Genomic DNA, 20089 nt, shown 5'->3' with positions numbered 1-20089 from the left:
CGCTCCTCAGCAACGACACTTTCTCACCTACAGCCCAGCCCACTAATTTTATTTTTTTCTTGAGACAGAGTCTCATTGTGTCACCCATGCTGGGATGCAGTGGTGCAATTATAGCTCGGTGCAGCCTCCAACTCCTGAGCTCAAGCAATCCTCCTGCTGTGGCCTCCTGAGTACCTGGGATTACAGGCACATGCCACAGCACCTGGCTCACTCTACTATTTATTCAAGAGTGACACAGCAAAAAAAGAAAAGGGCCCAAAGTTCCCTAGAAAACCAGACCAAATACCCATACCCTTCTACAGCATAAGAGTGGGACTCACTTTAGCTTTTAATTCATCTCCGAAGTTGGGGTCGTTGAAGTCTACAAAGCGAAAGAAGAGGGCACGTTTCTGAGCAATGCTGTAATTTTTGGGAATCTCTTCCTCCATATACTCTTTTAAGAATGTCATGTTGCAGAGAAAACGACCAGTAAAGGCTCGGAGCAGCTGGAACAGCAATTCTATATCTCCGTAATTCCTTCTGGAGGGTCAAAAGAAGAAGACAGGTTAACTTAGAGCAAATTTCATTAACAACTACGCCTCTGACTTGCCTTTAAACAGCTCAGAGACACAGCCCATTCTCCACAACCAATCCGACTGCACGCATCCAATGACCACAGCCTTGTACAGAGTAGAAGGAGGCTCTGGCTGAGCTTTAGGGACAGAGCCGGTCCCGCGGGGCAGGGCGGGAGGAGGCACCCACTTGCAGTAGTTCAGCAGGCAGTAGGCCAGCAGCTTGGGCTCCTTCCAGTTGGTGGCTGCCATGTTCTCCTTGCGGTGCCTCTCTTGGAAGTTCTCACTCACCCACACACGTCGCAACTGGCTCACCAGAGAGTGCTGGCTGGCCAGCCAGGAGTCATCGTTTTTCACTATAATGCTTATGATCTGTCAAAGAAGAGATAATTAGGGAACCACGTCTCGATTAAACCCCTGGGCATTGGGGGCTGGAGGAAGGGGCGCTACCTTGATGGCCTGGAACTGGAGGTCCAGGCGCATGGTGCTGGTGCTGGGCGAACCGGGGCGCACGGCCGTCTGGGCACCCCCCGGCAGCAGCAGGGTGATGAACCTGTTGGGGTTGGCAGCCAGCACATCCCGCAGAGGTCTGGCGTCTTTGTGTTTTAAAAAACTCTGAAAGCAAAACAAATAGAAAAGCCGTTTTAAGCTAATCAAACTCACAGAAAGTTAGAGGATATGAATGTTAAATCTTTCTAAATCTTTTAAAAATCTTTCTAAATCTCTCAAAGAAGGCTTACCAAAAAAGCACCACACGCATGCTTTTTAAAAAGATGCTTTTTTTTTTTCTTTTTAAAAAGAGACAGAGTCTTGGGTCTGTTGCCCAGGCTGAAGTGCAGTGGTAAAATCATAGCTCACTGCAGCCTCCAACTCCGAACTCAAGCAATCCTCCCACCTCAAGCTCCTGAGGAGCTGGGACTACAGGCATGTGCCACCGTGCCCTGCTAATTTTCATATTTTTTGTAAAGACAAGGTCTCACTCTGTTGCCCATGCTGGTCTCAAACTCCTGGGCTCAAGTAAACCACCTGCCTCAGTTTCCCAAAGTGCTGGGATTACAGGTGTGGGCCCTTAGAAAATACTTTTAAATAATAATCATACTTTATGATTTTATAATCCTGGCAGAACATTTATTTGCTACCACCACCAAAGTCCTATAAAGAGTGGTTCCTAGACCTGCACGTTTCACAGACACAACCAAACAGCAATGCTGTTTCCAATATTCAAATGGATCTGAGAAAAAAGCAGCCAGGACACTGAAGTGAAATATGAACTGAACATTTCAGAGCACGACAGCTCACAAGCATTTGAAGGGACCCCTGACTCCAGCTGCTCACAGCTCTTACCATAAACATTCTGCTCCACTGGGGATCGTTCAGTGTGGCTTCCATCATGAACAGCTCCACTGTCTGCGAGGGATGTCGAGTCAGGAACTTGATCAGGGGCTCTCGGAATGGACTCCCCGCCTGCAAAACATGTGGGAATGCTGCATCTCACAACTTCCTCTTCTCAGAGCTTGAGGCTCTGTCTACCTAACAAGGTCCCTTGTTACTGGAGTGCATGAACACCCACAAGCAAATGTTGACATCGAACATCTTTATGCTGTTCCATCTGTCCATTGAAAATACGATCAAGTGAGGACGCTATAAGCACCGGAGGGTGGCAGAGCGAGAAGCAGCCTTCAGTGTGGCCCTTACCTCGATCAGCATCGCCCGCTCCGTTTTCATGACAACCTCTAGCAAAGGCTTCACCAGTGTCTGAGGAGCAGCCGGGATCAGATGAAAAAGGTTTATAATTGCTGAGCAAATCTTCATTTCCTGATCAAGAAAACCAGAAATTATAAACAGGTCAATTAATTTTGCAAGTGACAGAGGTCAACGTCACTACAGACCCTACTATAGTCTAACTATGTTGGCAAGGCTAGGCAGTGAAGCGAAGGGTTCACATGTAAAAGCCACAACTTACCAGCCTTAGGTTCTAACTGTGCTGTGTCCTAAGGAAACTGACTGCCTGTGGCCTTCAGCATTCCTGTCCATTGTAGGGGTGTGGAGGGGCCGACGGTGTATACCTGATGTGATCGTGCTGTTTGCTGTCATGCATGCTCACAAGTGGTAAAGGTGACCTTACCAGGCTGCCATAATAGTCCCCTCACAGAAGCAGGGATGATTCCACCTGGGGCCAGAGCAGTGTGAGGATGCCCTACTTTGCCAAGGTATCACGAGGTCCTCTCAACACACGAAGTTCTAAGGGCACAGATGTCTCTTGCCCTCAAAACCTAGCAGTGGCCAGTGTGGTAGCTCATGCCTGTAATCCCAGCACTTTGGGAGGCTGAGGCGGGTGGATCACCTGAGGTCAGGAGTTCGAGACCAGCCTGGCCAACATGGCGAAACCCCGTCTCTACTAAAAATACAAAAGTTAGCCGAGCGTGGTGGCGGGCGCCTGTAGTCCCAGCTACTCCAGAGGCTGAGGCAGGAGAACTGCTTGAAACCAGGAGGCGGAGGTTACAGTGAGCTGAGATCGTGCCACTGCACTCCAGCCTGGGCAACAGAATGAGATCCGGTCTCAAAAAAAAAGAAAAGAAAAGAAAAGAAAAAAAAAAAAACCACACAAACAAACAAACAAAAAAAACCCTAGCAGAGAAAGTTCTTCAAAAAATTAACTATTTACCCTGGAAATTAAATATCAATGTATATAAACAACTGATCCTGGTACTAAGTATTTGTCAACCAGGCCTAAAAATAAAGCTGACAAACTGCTCCGCTGAATTAAATCAAAGATGTGTGAAATGCCAAGGGTGCTGCATGTTCTACTGTCTCACAGCTCAGGGGTGGGCTGCTGTTGCTCCAGCTTTCCCTTCTCACTTTCCAGTTTTGCTCCTGTCATTCAAAGGAATTCTCCATGGCCACAAGGGAGGGACACGTTCCAATGTGCCGTGCTGCGCTGTGTGCGCTGCGATCCTCGGGGTAAGATGGGGATGATAGCACGGATCAGGAAGGGCACCACTCCCAGCAGCACCTGAGAGACTTTTCAGAATTTCTCTTTACACCAAAAGGCAAAGCAGGAGATGGAGACAAAATGAGGAAAATGGGCTCAAGGCCAGCTCCATGCCCCCTACAATTCTCTTCCCCAGAATCTGCAAGGCTTAGGAAGAGTAAGTTCTATCCTGAAATTATAATGTTCTAAAATGGTACTTTTACAATCTGCTTTTTCATTTTCAAAGCACTGTCACAGAAACCACTTCTCTGGGTCTTTGCAACACCGCTGGGAGGCAGGAGTAACAGATGCCATCATCCCCATTTTACACAAGAGGGAAAGCTCGGGGTGTGTGCAACGCTGCACAATGTTGTGAGTGCATCAGTGTGTGTGTGTATGTGTGTTATGTGTGTTATGTGTGTTGTCAGTGCATGTGTGTTGTGTGTGCATGTGTGGTGTGTGTGCATGTGTGGTGTGTGTGCATATGTGTTGTGTGCGCGTGTGGTGTGTGCGTGTGTGGTGTGTGTGCATGTGTGGTGTGAGTGCATGTGTGGTGTGAGTGCACTGGTGTGTGTGCATGTGTGGTGTGTGTGCATGTGTGGTGTGAATGCACATGTGGTCTGTGTGCCCGTGTGTTGTGAGTGCATCGGTGTGTGTGCATGTGTGGTGTGTGTGCACGCAAGAGGGAGATGAAGGGGACTGGGTGGGTGAGTGGGACAAGCTGTAAGGTTTTAAATTCAGGGCAGTCAGTAGTGTGAAAGAATATGTAATTCCTCCCACTTCTAGCAGGCACAATATACTCTGCGTGAGTTTCCTCTCAGGAGGTTGCTAGCTATGTGTATTCAGATAGAGGTTACGAACACAAAATCTAATTCAATCTTGAATATAATTGAGACACTGCAATTCTCACATGAACTTAAGAGTCTTGCTTAAAACATCCTAATAGAAAACATGCTTGGCATCAGACAGTTCACAGCAATGATACTGATACAACTCTGCCACAGACAGACAATACAGGTCACTGCACTCAAGGGCACAACGCACTCTGTCCAGTACAGAACCACGACACAGCTAACGAGTCACAGCAAAACCAGCAACGACAACAACCCCCTCCTGTAGCTCCGCTCAAGTTCTCACCTCTACCCCTTCCATGGCAGGCTGAACCAAAACAAAAATTACAGCATGAAAAAAGGCAACAGAAAGGTAAAAAGAAAAGAAAAGAAAAGAAAAGAAAAGGTAAACTGTTCTTCACATTGCAAGTCAGAAACTGACTGTTAATAGGTTGTTCTCACCTCAAACTGACAGAATGGAGACAAGGGACATCTCCCGCACTCGGAAATGCTTTCCTGAGGATGGGGAGGAAAATCATCTTTTTTCTATTTATGTTATTTACATAAAAACTTCCCATATACTCAAACACAGTAAGGGTTATTGGGGTTAACAAGACAGTAAAGACACAAATTATCAGAAAGCACACAGTAATTAACAAATGCTCAACAGCAAAAAGCACACTTTCACCTTCGATGTCAAAACACGGCCCATCTGACAGAGAGTGTCTAACAGTGGAATTCTTCCCTACGGCACGTTTTCAAAATAGGGTTTCAGGATTCTTGTGAAAGGGGAGAAACTGGAAGACCTTGTTGTATGCAAGTACATTTTTAAAAAGTCTTTTGTAGAGTGAACAAATTTTATATGAAGGGCTAAGATAATAAAAAATAACAAAAACCTCTTTCCCGGCTACAGTCAGAAGAGGTCCAGGTGGTTTAGGCCATCACCGCACCCAATGGACAGCTGGGTTATCATGTAAAGAAGCAGTCTTCCTAAAACTAGCTCTGTGTGGGGGTGTGTGTGCACACATGTATGTGTGCATACACATAACAAGTGGTCACGCGTTCTCCCCTGCAAGCTCATGGTTAAAAAGGGAAGCTTCCTAAACACAGTGATGGGGCAGAACTCTGATCAAAGGGGTATCCAAAGCTTCAGGGCAGGCTGGCCACTGTCACGCCTGTAATCCCAGCACTTTGGGAGGCCAAAGCAGGTGGATCACCTGAGGTCAGGAGTTCAAGACCAGCCTGGCCAACAAAGTGAAACCCCATCTCTACTAAAAATAGAAAAATGAGCTGGATGTGGTGTCAGGCGCCTGTAATCCCAGCTACTTGGGAGGCTGAGGGAGGAGAATCGCTTGAACCCAGGAGGTGGAGGCTCCAGTGAGCCAAGACTGTGCTATTGCACTCCAGCCTGGGTGACAGAGGCTCCGTCTCAAAGAAAAAAAAAAAAAAATGTTCGAGTGCAGCTTTGACTTATTTCTTTAGTCAACGATCTAGCATATCTTCAATTATAGTGTCTCAACGGAACACTGTCATTTGAGGATTCCACCAAACAGGAACTAACTACTTTCCAAGATTAAAATATGGTCAGAGTTCAAGAGCTGAACAGTGGCCTGGCCCCAGGCTTAGGTGATGAAGCCATGGCCCTGTTGTTGTCTCTGGGCCCCCAAACACCATGGCCTCTGAGTTTCAGACAAGCCCCCAAACACCATAGCCTCTGAGTTTCAGACAAGCGGCCAACCTCACGGAGCTGGACCCTCCCTGGATGGTCAGGTAATACAATCACAGGATAAAAATGTTCCAGGAGAAGCTCAAGGACTTCCCAGTATCCACGACTCCATCCCCTATACAACTGCACCCCCACCTCCAAATAATCTGCTAACTTTTATGAAATATTTTATTTTTTTTTACTAGGCCACTTTAAGGACTTTATATTAAATCTTTTTGATTCAAATGAGGTTGTTCATCTACCCACTAGGTTTTTTTTAAATGTTTATTCTAGAACTGACTGAGTTCCAGAAAATTAATAGCTTACTATAAAAACAAATATAAAATGTAAAGCAAAAGTACCTAACAGATGAGAGAGGGAGAGCAGCACAGAGACACCTGCACCTCATCCCAGGAGCCTGGGCTCATTAATATACTCTGCTCTCCTCCACGAAGAGTTCCTGATTCTCTTCTGCATATATAAATAGCAAACCTTTAACAGGGTCATGCGTGGCATATCACTTCTTTAAAAAAATCCTGGTTTAGTTTTGCTTACTTGGCTGTTTAGAAGCAGTAGGAAACAAGACTTACATAAACAAAACACCTTGACACACAATGGTCAAAACAAAGCATAATAAAGCCAGAAAAGAAAAATCCAAGTTAGGATGGAACACATCCAGCAAAGGCACACGAGGACAAAAAGCCACGTTAATTATGCCTCTGAAGAACTATAAGGAAGTCCCTAACAGGAATACTGTTGTCATGTTTCACTGGGATTATGAAACTCATGGAAAAGGCAATTCCACTGCGAGGACAGCAAGTTAAAAACAAAAACTGTAAAAAATAAACATATACAAATAATATTAGATTTAAAACAGCAGAAAGCATGCATTCTTAAGAGACAAAGTCTTTAATGACCCACATGAGACACTTTAAAAGATTTAGCTGAAGCGGTTTTCCTTTAAAACCATACAAATGTGCTTTGAAGGGCCAGTCATATAACTGGGCAAACAATTGGGGTGGATGACGCAGACCTTGAAAACACACGTGCCGGTATTTATGGGATTCCTTTTTACATTCCCCTCAAAGCTTTCAGTCCAGTTGGTTTTATCAGGCAATAATGATTAAACACATTTACCGACCACCCCGTGATGGAAAGCAATGGAAATAATAGCTGAGGAACGCACCACCATGTAGACAGCAGCTGCCAAGGACAGGCTAGAAAATACACTGTTTAAAGCAGAGCTGGTAAAATTGAAATACTAACATTCAAGCCCCCCAGAATTCTCAACAGAAGAGTCATATTAAAGTGAACCAAAGGGGAGATTTTAAAGAAACATAAAAAGGAATGTTTAGCAATTAAGAGAAAAGATAAGCAAAACAGAATACCAATCAAATGTGTTTAACAATTTACAAGGACTACAATCACGTCAAACTAGGTTTCTGACCGGCATTTTAATGAAAGCACTGTCCCGGCATTAGCACTGACCCAGCATGGCGGCTGGTGCCCTTCCCAGAAACAAACAAGTCACTCACGTTTCCGTCGCTCCTCTGGCCCCCTTTGTGGGTGATCACCACCACTTCCATCCACTTGCGCAGATGTTGCTGTTGGAAAAACACATCCTGAGACACAACTTCACAGTAGGTGCATTTCACTGGTGGAAACTCCTATGTAATCATTCATTTCCATCGTGTTTAGTGTGAAAACTACAGTGTTTCCATTATTAAAACAGCGCAACCATCTAACTAGTGATGAGAATAACTGGCATTTGTTCATGTTTCAAAATAAAAAGGCTGCCTTGCTCTGACACAGAAGGAAACGCCCTGACTCCCGGGTGTTCCAATACCAGGCCCTGCCATTTTACTTCCAGTTAACTTGTTTCCTAGCTGTTCACTGAGTGCTTGGAAGTGTCGGCTCCCACACTGGGTGTCACAGTAGAGACATGAACGGCCGACATCATCCCTGTCATGATGTCCCTCTCCTTGCGGAGCCCGTGGTCTGATGAGGAAAAAGGTAAACATAAAGGTGCCTGCTGTGTGTAGCTACAATTACGGTGTTGTAAGAGGAAGACAGGAACCAGCTCTGGACGAGAAAGGAGGGGGTCGGGGTCCTCCTGCTGAGTGAGGATGGGACTAGAGAAGGCAGGAATGCCAGAAGCAGAAGGGCAGAGAGAAGAGGAGGGCAAAGGCCCTGACAGCACAGAAGGAATGGTGGCCACGCGGCTGGGGAGCAGTGGGCACAATGGGGACCCTAGGGAAGGGGCTGGTGAGATAGATGTGGACCCCACTTGGTCAGGGACTGTGCAAGTGAGTGCCATAGGGCCGCAATTCCCTCTGCAGAATGAGGGCCATGCTTCAGCAAGAGACTCTGCATTTAAGTGTATGGGAAGAGACCCCAGACTTTAGCTTAACCCATGCACCCGGTAGCCAGGCTCCAGCCTCTGTGTCCAGCAAAACCAGGCAGACAAATGCCCAGGCCTTAAAGCTAAAACCACAAGAAGAGCATTCAATAACAGTCGCATATTTATTACCCTGCGTTGTTCAAACCTGCCTTCAGAACACCGAAGTCCTACAGGAAGTTAGCAAGCTGCTTTAAAAAGGTTTCCATGGTAAAACAGGAATGGGGAACAATGGTTTGGACATCTTAAAAACTCTTCTCTAAGACAAGCCTTCTCTGAGCCTTTAATGTCCTTACAGTCCATGTCAAACTTTGAGAAGCCGCGTTTCCCAACCTTACGTAGCCAATGAACTGGTCTTCATGAAACACCGACATCGTGCGGAGTCAGTGTTCCAGGAAACACTGGCATTGAGAAATGCATACAATAATACACATTTCTTCAAAGCACTCAACATTTTACCAACAACATTCCCTGAAAGATATTAATCACCAGAACAGAAATTCATGAACCCTACTCCTTACCAGAATGGCTCCTTACACAAAGATGTAAATGAGAGTAACAGAATTAAAGGGGTAGACAACAGCCAGCCACATCACCATTCTTTTTTTCCCAAAGGAATAAAATGACACTAATGGGTATATAAAATTCATCTTTAGTTTGATGAGGAAATATTCAAGCCAACCAAGCACATGGCCAGGCGCGGTAGCTCACTCCTGTAATCCCAGCACTTTGGGAGGTGTACAGATCAACTGAGGTCAGAAGTTTTAGATCAGCCAGGCCAACATGGTGTGACCTGGTCTGTACCAAAAACGCAAAAACTAGCCGGGCATGGTGGCACATGCCCGTAATCTCAGCTGCTGAGGAGGCTGAGGTGGGAGGATTGCTTGAACCCAGGAGATGAAGGTTGCAGTGAGCTATGATCATGCCACTGCACTCCAGCCTGGGACACAGAGCAAGGCCCTGTCTCAAACAGAAAAACCAACGAACCACATAAAAGACTTAATAATCATATGTCAGGTAACTCAATCTTAAGGAAACTGAACATCATATGCAAAAGAATGAAGTTGGACCATTATCTAATGCCATACACAAAAATGAACTCAAAATGGGCCAAAGACCTAAATGTAAGAGCTAAAACTCTTAAAGAAAGGTAAATTTTCAGGGCTGTTTTCATGAATGCACACCCTAAAAGTAAGGTGCCTTGGCTCTTAAAATTCTGCTGATGGCTTGAGCTATTAAACTCGAAGGCTTATGAGGGAAAACAAGAGCTCCAGCAGTGACTGAACTTGGTTCTGAAGAACATGATTAAGTAGGGACAAGTGTGTCCCTTACCACTGCCTTTGGCAGAGCACAGCAGGCAGGTGTAATTCAGGAAGACCTCTGCCACTAAGCGCAAAGGCACCGTCAACGTTAAGTCCAGGCTGGACTCAGTCCAGGTGGATGCTGGATGAAAACGTCTGGATGCAAACTCCTCCAGTTTGAACCACTCAGAGAGCAGAAAAGGGAGGAAAAAATTCACCTAAATGAACCATTAACACAAAACCCATGTGATTTATTTTAGGCAGAAAGAACACTGGCCTTGGTCAGAAACTACAGACGTTAAGGCAGCTGTCTTCGTACTGCACTAAAAAAAAATCTGGGTAACAATGTTCACTGAATGAATTCCCAGCTCACAGCAGGTCTGAAGGGTTAGACTGGGGACTAAAAATAAACAGGCTGGGCCAGGCGCAGTGGTTCACATGAGGTCAGGAGTTTAAGACCAGCCTGGCCAACATGACGAAGCCCTGTCTCTACTAAAAATACAAAAAATTAGCTGGGCATGGTGGCAGGTGCCTATAATCCCAGCTACTTGGGAGGCTGAGGCAGGAGAATCACTTGAGCCCAGGTGGCAGAGGTTCCAGTGAGCCGAGATCGCGCCACTGTACTCCAGTCTGGGTGACAGAGTGAGACTCTGTCTCATAAATAAACAAACAAACAGGCCAGGCACAATGGCTCACATCTGTAATCCCAGCACTTCAGGAGGTCAAGGCAGGTGGATCACTTGAGGTCAGGAGTTCAACACCAGCCTGGCCAACACGGTGAAAACCCAGTCTCTATTAAAAATACAAAAAATTAGCTGGGTGTGGTGGCGGACACCTGTAATCCCAGTTACTTGGGAGGCTGAGGCAGGAGAATCACTTGAACCCGGGAGGCAGAGGTAGGAATGAGACGAGATCACACCACTGCACTCCAGCCTGGGCAACAGAGCCATACTCTGTCTCAAAAATAAAAATAAAAATAAAAATAAAAATAAACAAACCAAAGCTGCTTCAGGCAAGCATACAAAGGCAGCAAAAAATGACAGACGACTTTTCAAGAGGAGACATACACAAAAGCATTAGGACATTTGGACACATGCATAGAGCTCATGGGCCTCGTGTGTGAAAGCACCTCAGCCGTAATACAGGATGTAAGATAAAGTGTTTATTGGATGAGCTCTGATTAGGAAGTGACGTAACTTTATATATTTATTTTAGCCACTCTTGTGAATATATGGAATATATGGAAACTGATAGGTGTGTATGTGTATTACATATATTTGGAAGCTTAAGGCGAAAGTCCCCAATTTGGAAAATTCACTTCCATATTATACTTTGTTTTTCAATTACAGTGTATTATTAGGGCATAACTTACAATTTTAGTATTTGGGTCATTATTATTTAGGTACTTGTAGATATGAAGAAACTAGCATACAGATGAGGTAAAAAGCTATGTGTCTTTCATATATGAGAGATTTCTCTACATTCCATGTGTAGATAAATACAATGTATCTGTGCACTGTGATACACTGTATCACACACAATGTATCCATACCTGCAATATCTCTCTCTACATAATGCAATCTCTACCTTATCTGTCCATCAGTAGATATAAACTCCTGTTTATAGTTGGGGGAAAGGTACACCAAAAATAAAAAAGTAGCTCCAGTATCTTAAAACGTCAAATGGTCAAAGGCTACTTGGGAAACATAAGCATGAAAAATACATTCATGTTTGCAGTGGTGGACCATGAAATCCTGTTTATTATTTATAAATCCATTTACCAGAAGCAAAATTGAATGCAAAAGAAAGCTAACAGATGAAATCCTCCATCCGCTTACATTTCAATTTTAAACACTGTCAAATGGGTTTTTTTCCTGCATAATTATTTCTCTGGTAATTCTAAAAACCCAAAGGACTTCCAATGTTCTCACCCAAGACTGTATGAAAGAAGGCACACTTATCTATTTTGTAGGAGTGTATATTGGTAAAAATTTCTTTGGAGAGCAATTTGACAAGGTGTTGAAAGATTAAAATGCATACATTCTTTTGATCCAGAAATTCTACAACTAGAAATGTACACCACAGATAAAAGCATGTGAAATTATGAACAAGTCTTTCAGTGCATCATGGTATATAATGAAAAGCCTGGGAACAATCTAAATGTTCACCAGTGAGGCCATGGTTAAATAAATTATGGCAAGTTCATGTCATGGGGTATTCTGCAGCCATAAAGCAGAATGAAGTACTTCAGGTACTGATATGAAATGATGGCTGTTAAATGGGAAAAGCAAGGACTGTGTATATATATATTGTACCTCCTTTTATAGGAAAAAATATATACACATATGTCCTCTTACATATATAAAACATCTCTAAAAGGATACACAACAAAGTCTTAACCCTGGCTGTCTCAGGGAGGGGACTGGGTAGCTGGAGGACAGGGTGGGAGGCAGGCTTTCTGCAGTACATCCTTTTACGCCTTTTCAATTTTAAGCCATCTGAATGCATTATTTTTATTTATATATTTTTTGAGGCAGGGTCTTGCTCTGTCACCCAGACTGGGGTGCAGTGATGCCATCTCGGCTCACTGCAACCTTTGCCTCCCATGCTCAGGTGATCCTCCCACCTCAGCCTCCAAGCCAAGAAGCTGGGACCACAGGCACGTGCCACTAGGCCTGGCTAATTTTCTTTTTTTGAGATGGAGTTTCACTCGTTGCCCAGGCTGGAGTGCAGTGGCACAATCTTGGCTCACTGCGACCTCTTTCTCCCAGATTCAAGTGATTCTCCTGCCTCAGCCTCCCTAAGTAGCTGGGATTACAGATGCACGCTGCCACACCAGGCTAATTTGTGTATTTTTAGTAGAGAGGGGTTTCACCATGTTGGCCAGTCTGGTCTCGAACTCCCAACTGCAAGCGATCCACCCACCTCGGCCTCCCAAAGTGCTGGGATTACAGGCGTGAACCACTGTGCCCAGCTGCATTATTTATTTTTAAAATAATTTAATTTTTTAAAAGTTTGTTATAGAGCGTTTAAATGCATTTGGCTTACCATCATCTGATCACAAAATTTATCATTGAAGGAATTTGGGAAGAGCCTCGTGACCGAAGTCAGGCGATTCACAACATTCAGCGTCAAGCTCCGGTAATCTCCCAGCATCATCAGCAAAGGTCGCATATGTGTGTGGATTTGATCGACTTCTATGGTAGCACCTTCTAAAAACTATTAAAAAAGAAAAGTTGTAAAGAAAAATAGACAACTGAGGACACTTCATAACAGAACAGAACTCATCTTCAACCTTAGCTGCAAGTTTCCGTTCTCCTTTAGGAAGATGGAATATTAATCATATACTATTTCAGAAATTTATGACGAAATGACGGAGACTTATCTTTACTGTTTAATATTTTAAAAAACTCAGTATGACTATGAAACAGGTATATTCTTATTACAGTTTAGTGTGTAATAACCACATGCATAACGCCTTTTAGGCATACACTGTTTATATAGCAATAAACAGGAAGAACTCTTAATGCAGAGTACACACACATGTGCGCGCACACACGCGTGCGCATACACGCACACACACACACTCACCTTTCTCATACAGGCTTCTCCAGCCTCTTGGAGCTCACTATTGGTGGAATTCAGGGCTTTGAAGAGTGCAGCGATGATTTTCTCCCTGGACTGTGGAAGGTAATTGCAGGCAGCAAGTGCATCTTCAGGGAGAGAAATCAAGACAATTCCATTATTAACTGGAAAGATGCCCAAATAATTTTCTTCTCTATATTTATTTATTATTATTATTTGGTAGAGAAGGTGTCTTGCTATGTTGCCTAGGTTCATCTCTAACTCCTGGCCTCAAGGGATTCTCCTGCCCTGGCCTCCCCAGTGCTAGGATTACAGCTGTGAGCCACGCCCCCAGCTGAATTTTCTTTCCCAAAGGCTCCTACCAACCAGCAAAAAATATGAACCACGAGCCCTCTTTCCTAGTGTTTGGCCCTGAGAAAGACAAAAGTACACATGGTCTTCCATCCACATGTTGAGTATAATCTAAGAGTGAAGTCCAGCCTGCCAGAAAAGCCATGATAAATCTTACGTCTTCAGATGAGAAGAAGAAGGCTTGAGGGGGAAGAAGAGAGACCCCGCTGACACCCCTATCCCAGGACACCTTCATAGGGTGATGGGGTGGCTGGATCCAGGACAGTCCCATCTGAACAAGGCTGATGGCACGGTCTCTGGCCCTCCAGTGACAGGCAATGCAGGGGACAGACACACACAGCCCAGCCTTTCTTCACTACCCAGCTTTGAGGGTGAAAGGCTTTAAGACTTTCAAAAGGCAAATATTCTTAGGGAAGGAGACACACCTCAACCTTCTATGTCAGGTGACAGGTAACATTCATTCTAGCAAAAGTAGCACCCACAATGGCTAACAGGAAGGAGGCACAGGAGAGTTCCCCAAAGAAGGGACCCCAAGAGAAGAAGAAAGCTGCCAGTCACCCCTGGTCCCCCTGTTGGCTTTGGCTTGCACTGTCTGGAACACTCCACCCCATCTTCTAGCTCAGGTATTATGGTCTGCCTCTAAGCTCTCCACCTCTAACTCAAGAAAGATTCTGGAAATATGTTATTAAGAGCATAAAAATCAACAAAGCAAGAGAGAGTCAACTAAAAAAGTTTGTACTGGGTATTCACCTTCACTCCCCACTAGAAAGAAAATGATTGTTTCTATCTCAGCCAATACAGATCTAGTCTATTTTCCTACACTTTGCATCATTCCTGTGCTTGACAATGATAACTGAGGTTTCCCAGTGAAAACCTAGAGACTGCAGGATTAACAAATGCTTGAGTCATTGAAAAGCTTCTAAGGCTGTCATGTCCCTTACTATATATACACTCTGATTCTGGCACCATATGAATGATACGACAATCCTTTTAAACCAGAACGTCTGATTCATAAAACAACAACAGACTTTACTATAAAGCACAAAATTACTTCAATCCTAACAACACATGTAATTTTATGGCATCTCATTACACAGTTTGATAAACATACAAAAATAATTTTTTGATCCCATCTTAAAAAGACTACAAAAAGTCATAAAAATTAGATAACAACAAAAGGCCACTTTTTTTTTCTATAGACCTCCTGTGGTCAGTCTCCTTTCACTTTTATACCCCGTAGATTTTCATTAACTTACTTAATGCCGCAATTCGTAAAGGTACGAGTGATGGAAGGCTTTTATAACAGGGCAGTTTTGTTAAAGCTGAGTCTTCAGCCTCACACAAATTCAACAGCTGCAAAAGATAAAACAATTTCATTTAGCCCACTCTTCCTGTGAAGACATAATAACCTTGCAAATAACAGAACACAGCAATCTTCCACACACTGCAACACAATTAACAACTGACAAACTAAGCTCAAATCCTAAAGATTTTAAGTATCAAAGTATGACCGAGCCTCTTTAAGGCAAAACTCAGTTTACTTCATTAGTGGAAAGAATTCTTAGACACTTTCTCACCCACTCTGATACCATCATGTTTTTTTCTCACCCACTCTGATACCATCACGTTTTTTTGTCCCTCAAAACAGGGGGTTACTTTATCTAACTGCAAATCCCATGATGGCAGGGCCGTCTCTTCCTGGTTCAGATCAGCCTCCCCAGGGCCTCAGACAAGTGTTCAAGAAACAGATGGGCTATAATTCAAATATTTAAGTGAACACACTTTTTTTTTTCAAGTACAGAAAAGCATAAAGTAGGAAGCTGAACATCACTGGGAATTCCAGTGGCTATCCTTCCAGATATTTTACCACACAAGTAGATATTTCTCTATCTGTTATCTAAATAACAGATATCGTGCTCTATCACTATTTCCCCCTTCTCTTCATTCACATCCTGGAAAACTAGTATAGGCTTTTATCATTTTTCCCCCTTAAAAGATTCCAACCTGGTAAAAGACTTAAAACAGCAGAAAAGGATACAGAGTGAAAAGCACTTCAAGCCACCCACCCCATTCCACTGCCCAGAGGAAACCACTGTTGCTAGGGCCTTGTATGACCTTCAAAAATACTCTCCTCACATATAAGGGCATGCGTGTATACATGCGTGCAGGTATGGAGAGAGAGAAGTCAACTACAAAACAAAACCCCAACACAGCCACACAGCATCACCTGGGAAGCTTTCAGACAGTGGATTCCCAGGTCTCACCCAAATCGACTGAACCTGAATCTCCAAGGAAAGGACTCGAGTCCATGCTTTTCAAAAGATCCGCACGTGTTCTGATGCAGCCAGGCACTGAGAGACATCTGGAAAACCAGTTTCAGGCCCTCAATACTGCCAGGCTCTGGTCTTAAGTGCAGTGAGGAATTTTCCAAGCAGGTTAAAATACATCTGTCTCTGATCAGCCAAGGGAAGTTATGCATTTCCTAAAGGTCTTGACCTTCTGTCAAGCCTTACAAATGATAAGGTATAAAGATCAGAGCCAGATCATATGATCCTATAACCATATGTCCAAGCAAAAACAGGACCTTAAAATGTCAAGAGGTAAATTTTCATAATCAGAAATTCAGACAGTATGGACCTGGAAGAATTTGCTTTCTTCTGATTTTTGCCGCGGTATACTCTGACAATGCCTCTGCAAGTGTGATTCATGTCCCATAAAAATTTTAAATTTTATCTGATCACCAGACCACTACTGTATTCTAAAGATGTTGCTTATAATTTGGCAACATCCACAGTTTCATTCCTGTTTGTCAGACTAATAGCACCCCACACTGGAATGTTTACAGTGACAAATACTCATAAGATGCCATCTGCCAGGGTCCGTGTTTGGGTCAAGGGGCAAATCAAGTCCACTAAAAAAAATAAGAACTCGGCTGGACAGTGCAGTGATTAGGAATCATGCTCTAAATAACAGTCCTGGCTTACATTCAAGCTCTCCAGCTCACCTGCCCTGTGGCTTTGGGTAATCAGCAAACTCTAAGCCTCAGTTTCCACACCTTCAAAGTAAGAACAAACAGCTCAACCCCTACACTTCAGGGGGTGCTGTCAGAACTTAGGGCACTTGTGTGATGTTCTCAACAGCACATGGCACATTTCAGTGATTAATGAATGCAATAAATTGGCACTTGTGCCGGGCCAGCTGATCTAAGAATGATTAAAGCAACTGGGTGCAGCTTCATCTTTAAAATACAACCTTGAGGCCCTAAATTCAAGCAAAGATTCCTGTTGGGGCTAACAGAGTTCTGAGAACTCACAAGACATCAGCGTCTCTGCTGGCCATACCTCCCTTCCGCCCGAGCCCAGACGCAACATACCTGCTCAGGTTGCTGTGCCAAGTGTCAGTGGGTTACCTGCGGGTCCCCGCCCGAGCCTTCTCTGAATGCTGCCTGACCAGTCTTCGCGTACAAAGACAGGCTAGCAGACACACGTCATCACCATCCACACCACTCCGCACCACCACCCCCCTACCTCTGTGTAGAACACCTTATGCTCCACCACGTTAAGGTCCATTGTGAAGAGCCTGGGCTGCAACGTGGTACAGAACGTGTTCCCCTCCATCAGGCCAATCTGTGCATTGGCAGGCTGGTGTCGGAGCAGGTGCTTCTTAGGGGGGACCATATCCTGCAGGACCTGGGGAAGCCAAGGAGGAGGCACCACTCACCAGCTGCCCCTTGAGACACAAACACTTTTTAAAAATGTGAAAACCATGTTTGAGATCCAAAGTTATTACAGATATCTTCTCATTAGGGAACGGGAGATACATTTCATGTGCAAAACCTCGGTCGTGGAGAGGCATGTAAGATATGTTAGTTCCTAAAGGTACAGCGTAACCTCTCTCTCTTTAAAAATTAAAAAAAAAAAATCCAAAACAAAAGACAAAACCACAACAAAACAAGAATAAAACAACCAGACTGTGCTATAGCCTCAGGAACGCTGCCCTCTACTCTCTTGAAGTACACTGTTTTTTGCAAATCTCAAATCATAAAGAGCAGGCACAACGGTAGAGCTAGCCCTCTGTGTCTGTGGTTCTGCATCCTCAGATGCTACCAAGCAAGGAGAAAACATACTTGAGGAAAAAATAAAAAATAACGTGACAAGAAAAAACAAACTATTAAAGTGTAACTATTTACATAGCATTTACATTGTATTAGGTATTATAAGTAATCTAGAACTAATTTAAAGTATATGGGAGATTATACAAATTTTTATGTACCCATAAAAATTTAAGGATAGGCACGGTGGCTCACGCCTGTAATCCCAACACTTTGGGAAGCTGAAATGGGAGGACTGCTCGACCCCAGGAGTCCAAGGCCAGACTGGGCAACATAGTGAGAGCCCATCTTTATAAAAAAATAGCTGGAAAAAAATTTTTTAATTAAAAAGAAGAAAATGACATTTTGGGCTGGATGATAATTTCCTTAAAGAAAAGAAATAATTTTAAAAGTTAAAAAAAAATAGGCTGGGCGCAGTGGCTCATGCCTGTAATCCTAGCACTTTGGGAGGCCAAAGCAGGCAGATCATGAGGTCAGAAGACCGAGACCACCCTAGCTAACACTGTGAAACCCCATCTCTACTAAAAATACAAAAAATTAGCCGGGTGTGGTGGTGGGCACCTGTAGTCCCAGCTACTTGGGAGGCTGAGGCAGGAGAATGGCGTGAACCTGGGAGGCAGAGCTTGCAGTGAGCCAAGATCATGCCACTGCACTCCAGCCTGGGCGACAGCGAGACTCTGTCTCAAAATAAATAAATAAATAAAAGTTAAAAAAAAATAAAAAATAAACTAGCCAGGCGTGGTGGTGTGTGTCTGTAGTCCCAGCTACTTAGGAGGCTGAGGCAGGAGGATCACTTGAGCCCAGGAGTTCCAGGCTGCAGTGAGCTAGGATTGCACTCCAGCCTGGGCAACAGAGTGAGACTGTCTCAAAAAAAAACATGAAAATAAAAAAGCATTAAAAAAGAAAAAATAAATCAATAAATAAAGTACACAGAATATGTGCATAAGTTATATACAAATATCACACCATTTTACACCAGATATTTGAGCATCCCAGATTTTGGTACCCACGCAGGGTCCTGGAACCAAGGCCCCACAGATACCAAGACACAAAATTATAAACGGAGTATCACCTCAACTCAAATTTTAAAAAAAGTCTCAAAAGTTTTGTTGAAATTACCTTGGTTCTGGTGACAGAAATCTCACCTCTTTGTGGGGTTCCATGATCACCGTGACACTCTTCCCAGTGACCTGGGCCAACACCTGCAGCGAATGCATGGCCTGTTTCCTCACAGTGGAGTTTGGAGAGGTGACTTCTCGAACCAAGTCGTGTGTCACATGGTGGAAAGACTTTTCCTGGGCAGCCACGATCTCTTCGGCTCTCTCCTCGTCTTTTAAAGGCGTTGCGCACCGCATCAGAAGCTGCTCCAGGGTGGTCTTTGCCATGGCGACTGCCCCATTGGAAACCTGCAAGTCAGGGATGCCTTAGAATGAAAGCAGGGCGATGCCACCCACTGCACCCACCGTTTCCTGCACACCTGTCTACCATAAAGACTGTCACTGGGGTCCATGCCCTTCTCGCCAGCTGCTTTAATGAGGTGACTTCACGGCACCCACTTGGTGCTTTAGTCCCTAAGTCACCTACTCAGAAAATGTGGATCCAAATGTGACCCCTGCATTCACCAGATAAGCTGGCAATGCCCATCATGTTCTACTGGTGTGAGTCATATCTGCATAGGTTTAAGAATGCAGCTCCTCTGGAAACAGCACATAAGAAGCAGAATTCCCCTTTTCAGACACACTGTGGTAAACACTGTGGCCTGTAACTGTTCTTTATTAAAGCAAACAGGTATTTAGATACCCACAGAAGGCCTATGGGAGCTCTGAGCTGTCCTTTTAGTGAAGATGCTGAAATGAAATCTGAGTATCAAAGTCACCATGCTGCTAGGAGAGCATATTTGCAGAAGGATCTTATAGTATTCTTCAGGAAACCACCATTTCAAAAACAGCATGGTTAGGTTTGGGGCCACCCATCACCTACCTCTCCAGTTAAGTCCATCATGACAAAGAGAAGTGCTTTCAGGAATGTCTGCTGGTTCTGGAGAACCCAAGTGAGAGGCAGCCGCTCCATGAGAAACTTAATAGACACCACACCCCCCAGCTTTGCATACCACGCCTGTTCATAACAACATGCACACAGGCGCTCCACGATATAAGAAAACAGGGGCAGCTGGCAGGCCTGGAGAGGAAAATGAACAAACCACAACACGTTACTGCAATTCTTGTTTTTTTTGAGACAGAGTTTCGCTCTTATTGCCCAGGCCGGAGTGCAATGGGTGATCTCGGC

General features: G+C 44.2%; 1 protein-coding gene across 13 annotated transcripts in view; it reads right to left on the bottom strand.

The window, feature by feature from the left end:
• The window catches only part of TRRAP (transformation/transcription domain associated protein), a 136256-nt gene that overhangs the window by 62239 nt on the left and 53928 nt on the right, over positions 1-20089 (bottom strand). For 5 of the 13 annotated variants that reach the window (XM_034964495.3, XM_034964499.3, XM_034964498.3 and 2 more), the window contains exons 25-38: positions 19784-19981; positions 18949-19209; positions 17220-17381; positions 14949-15045; positions 13348-13469; positions 12805-12975; positions 7593-7661; positions 4815-4868; positions 4660-4680; positions 2247-2366; positions 1896-2015; positions 1002-1166; positions 742-923; positions 321-519 (exon numbers count right to left, since the gene is read on the bottom strand). In XM_034964495.3, the coding sequence (XP_034820386.1) occupies positions 321-519; positions 742-923; positions 1002-1166; positions 1896-2015; positions 2247-2366; positions 4660-4680; positions 4815-4868; positions 7593-7661; positions 12805-12975; positions 13348-13469; positions 14949-15045; positions 17220-17381; positions 18949-19209; positions 19784-19981 (1941 nt within the window). The remainder of the gene's footprint in view (positions 1-320; positions 520-741; positions 924-1001; positions 1167-1895; positions 2016-2246; positions 2367-4659; positions 4681-4814; positions 4869-7592; positions 7662-12804; positions 12976-13347; positions 13470-14948; positions 15046-17219; positions 17382-18948; positions 19210-19783; positions 19982-20089) is intronic. The other 8 variants (XM_008968685.4, XM_008968687.4, XM_008968690.6 and 5 more) reach the window with 4 other exon arrangements.

Source organism: Pan paniscus, chromosome 6, assembly GCF_029289425.2.
Source record: "Pan paniscus chromosome 6, NHGRI_mPanPan1-v2.0_pri, whole genome shotgun sequence".
NCBI lineage: Eukaryota > Metazoa > Chordata > Mammalia > Primates > Hominidae > Pan > Pan paniscus.
Note: the sequence above shows the minus strand (reverse complement) of the source record. Positions and strands in the feature narration are given on the sequence as shown.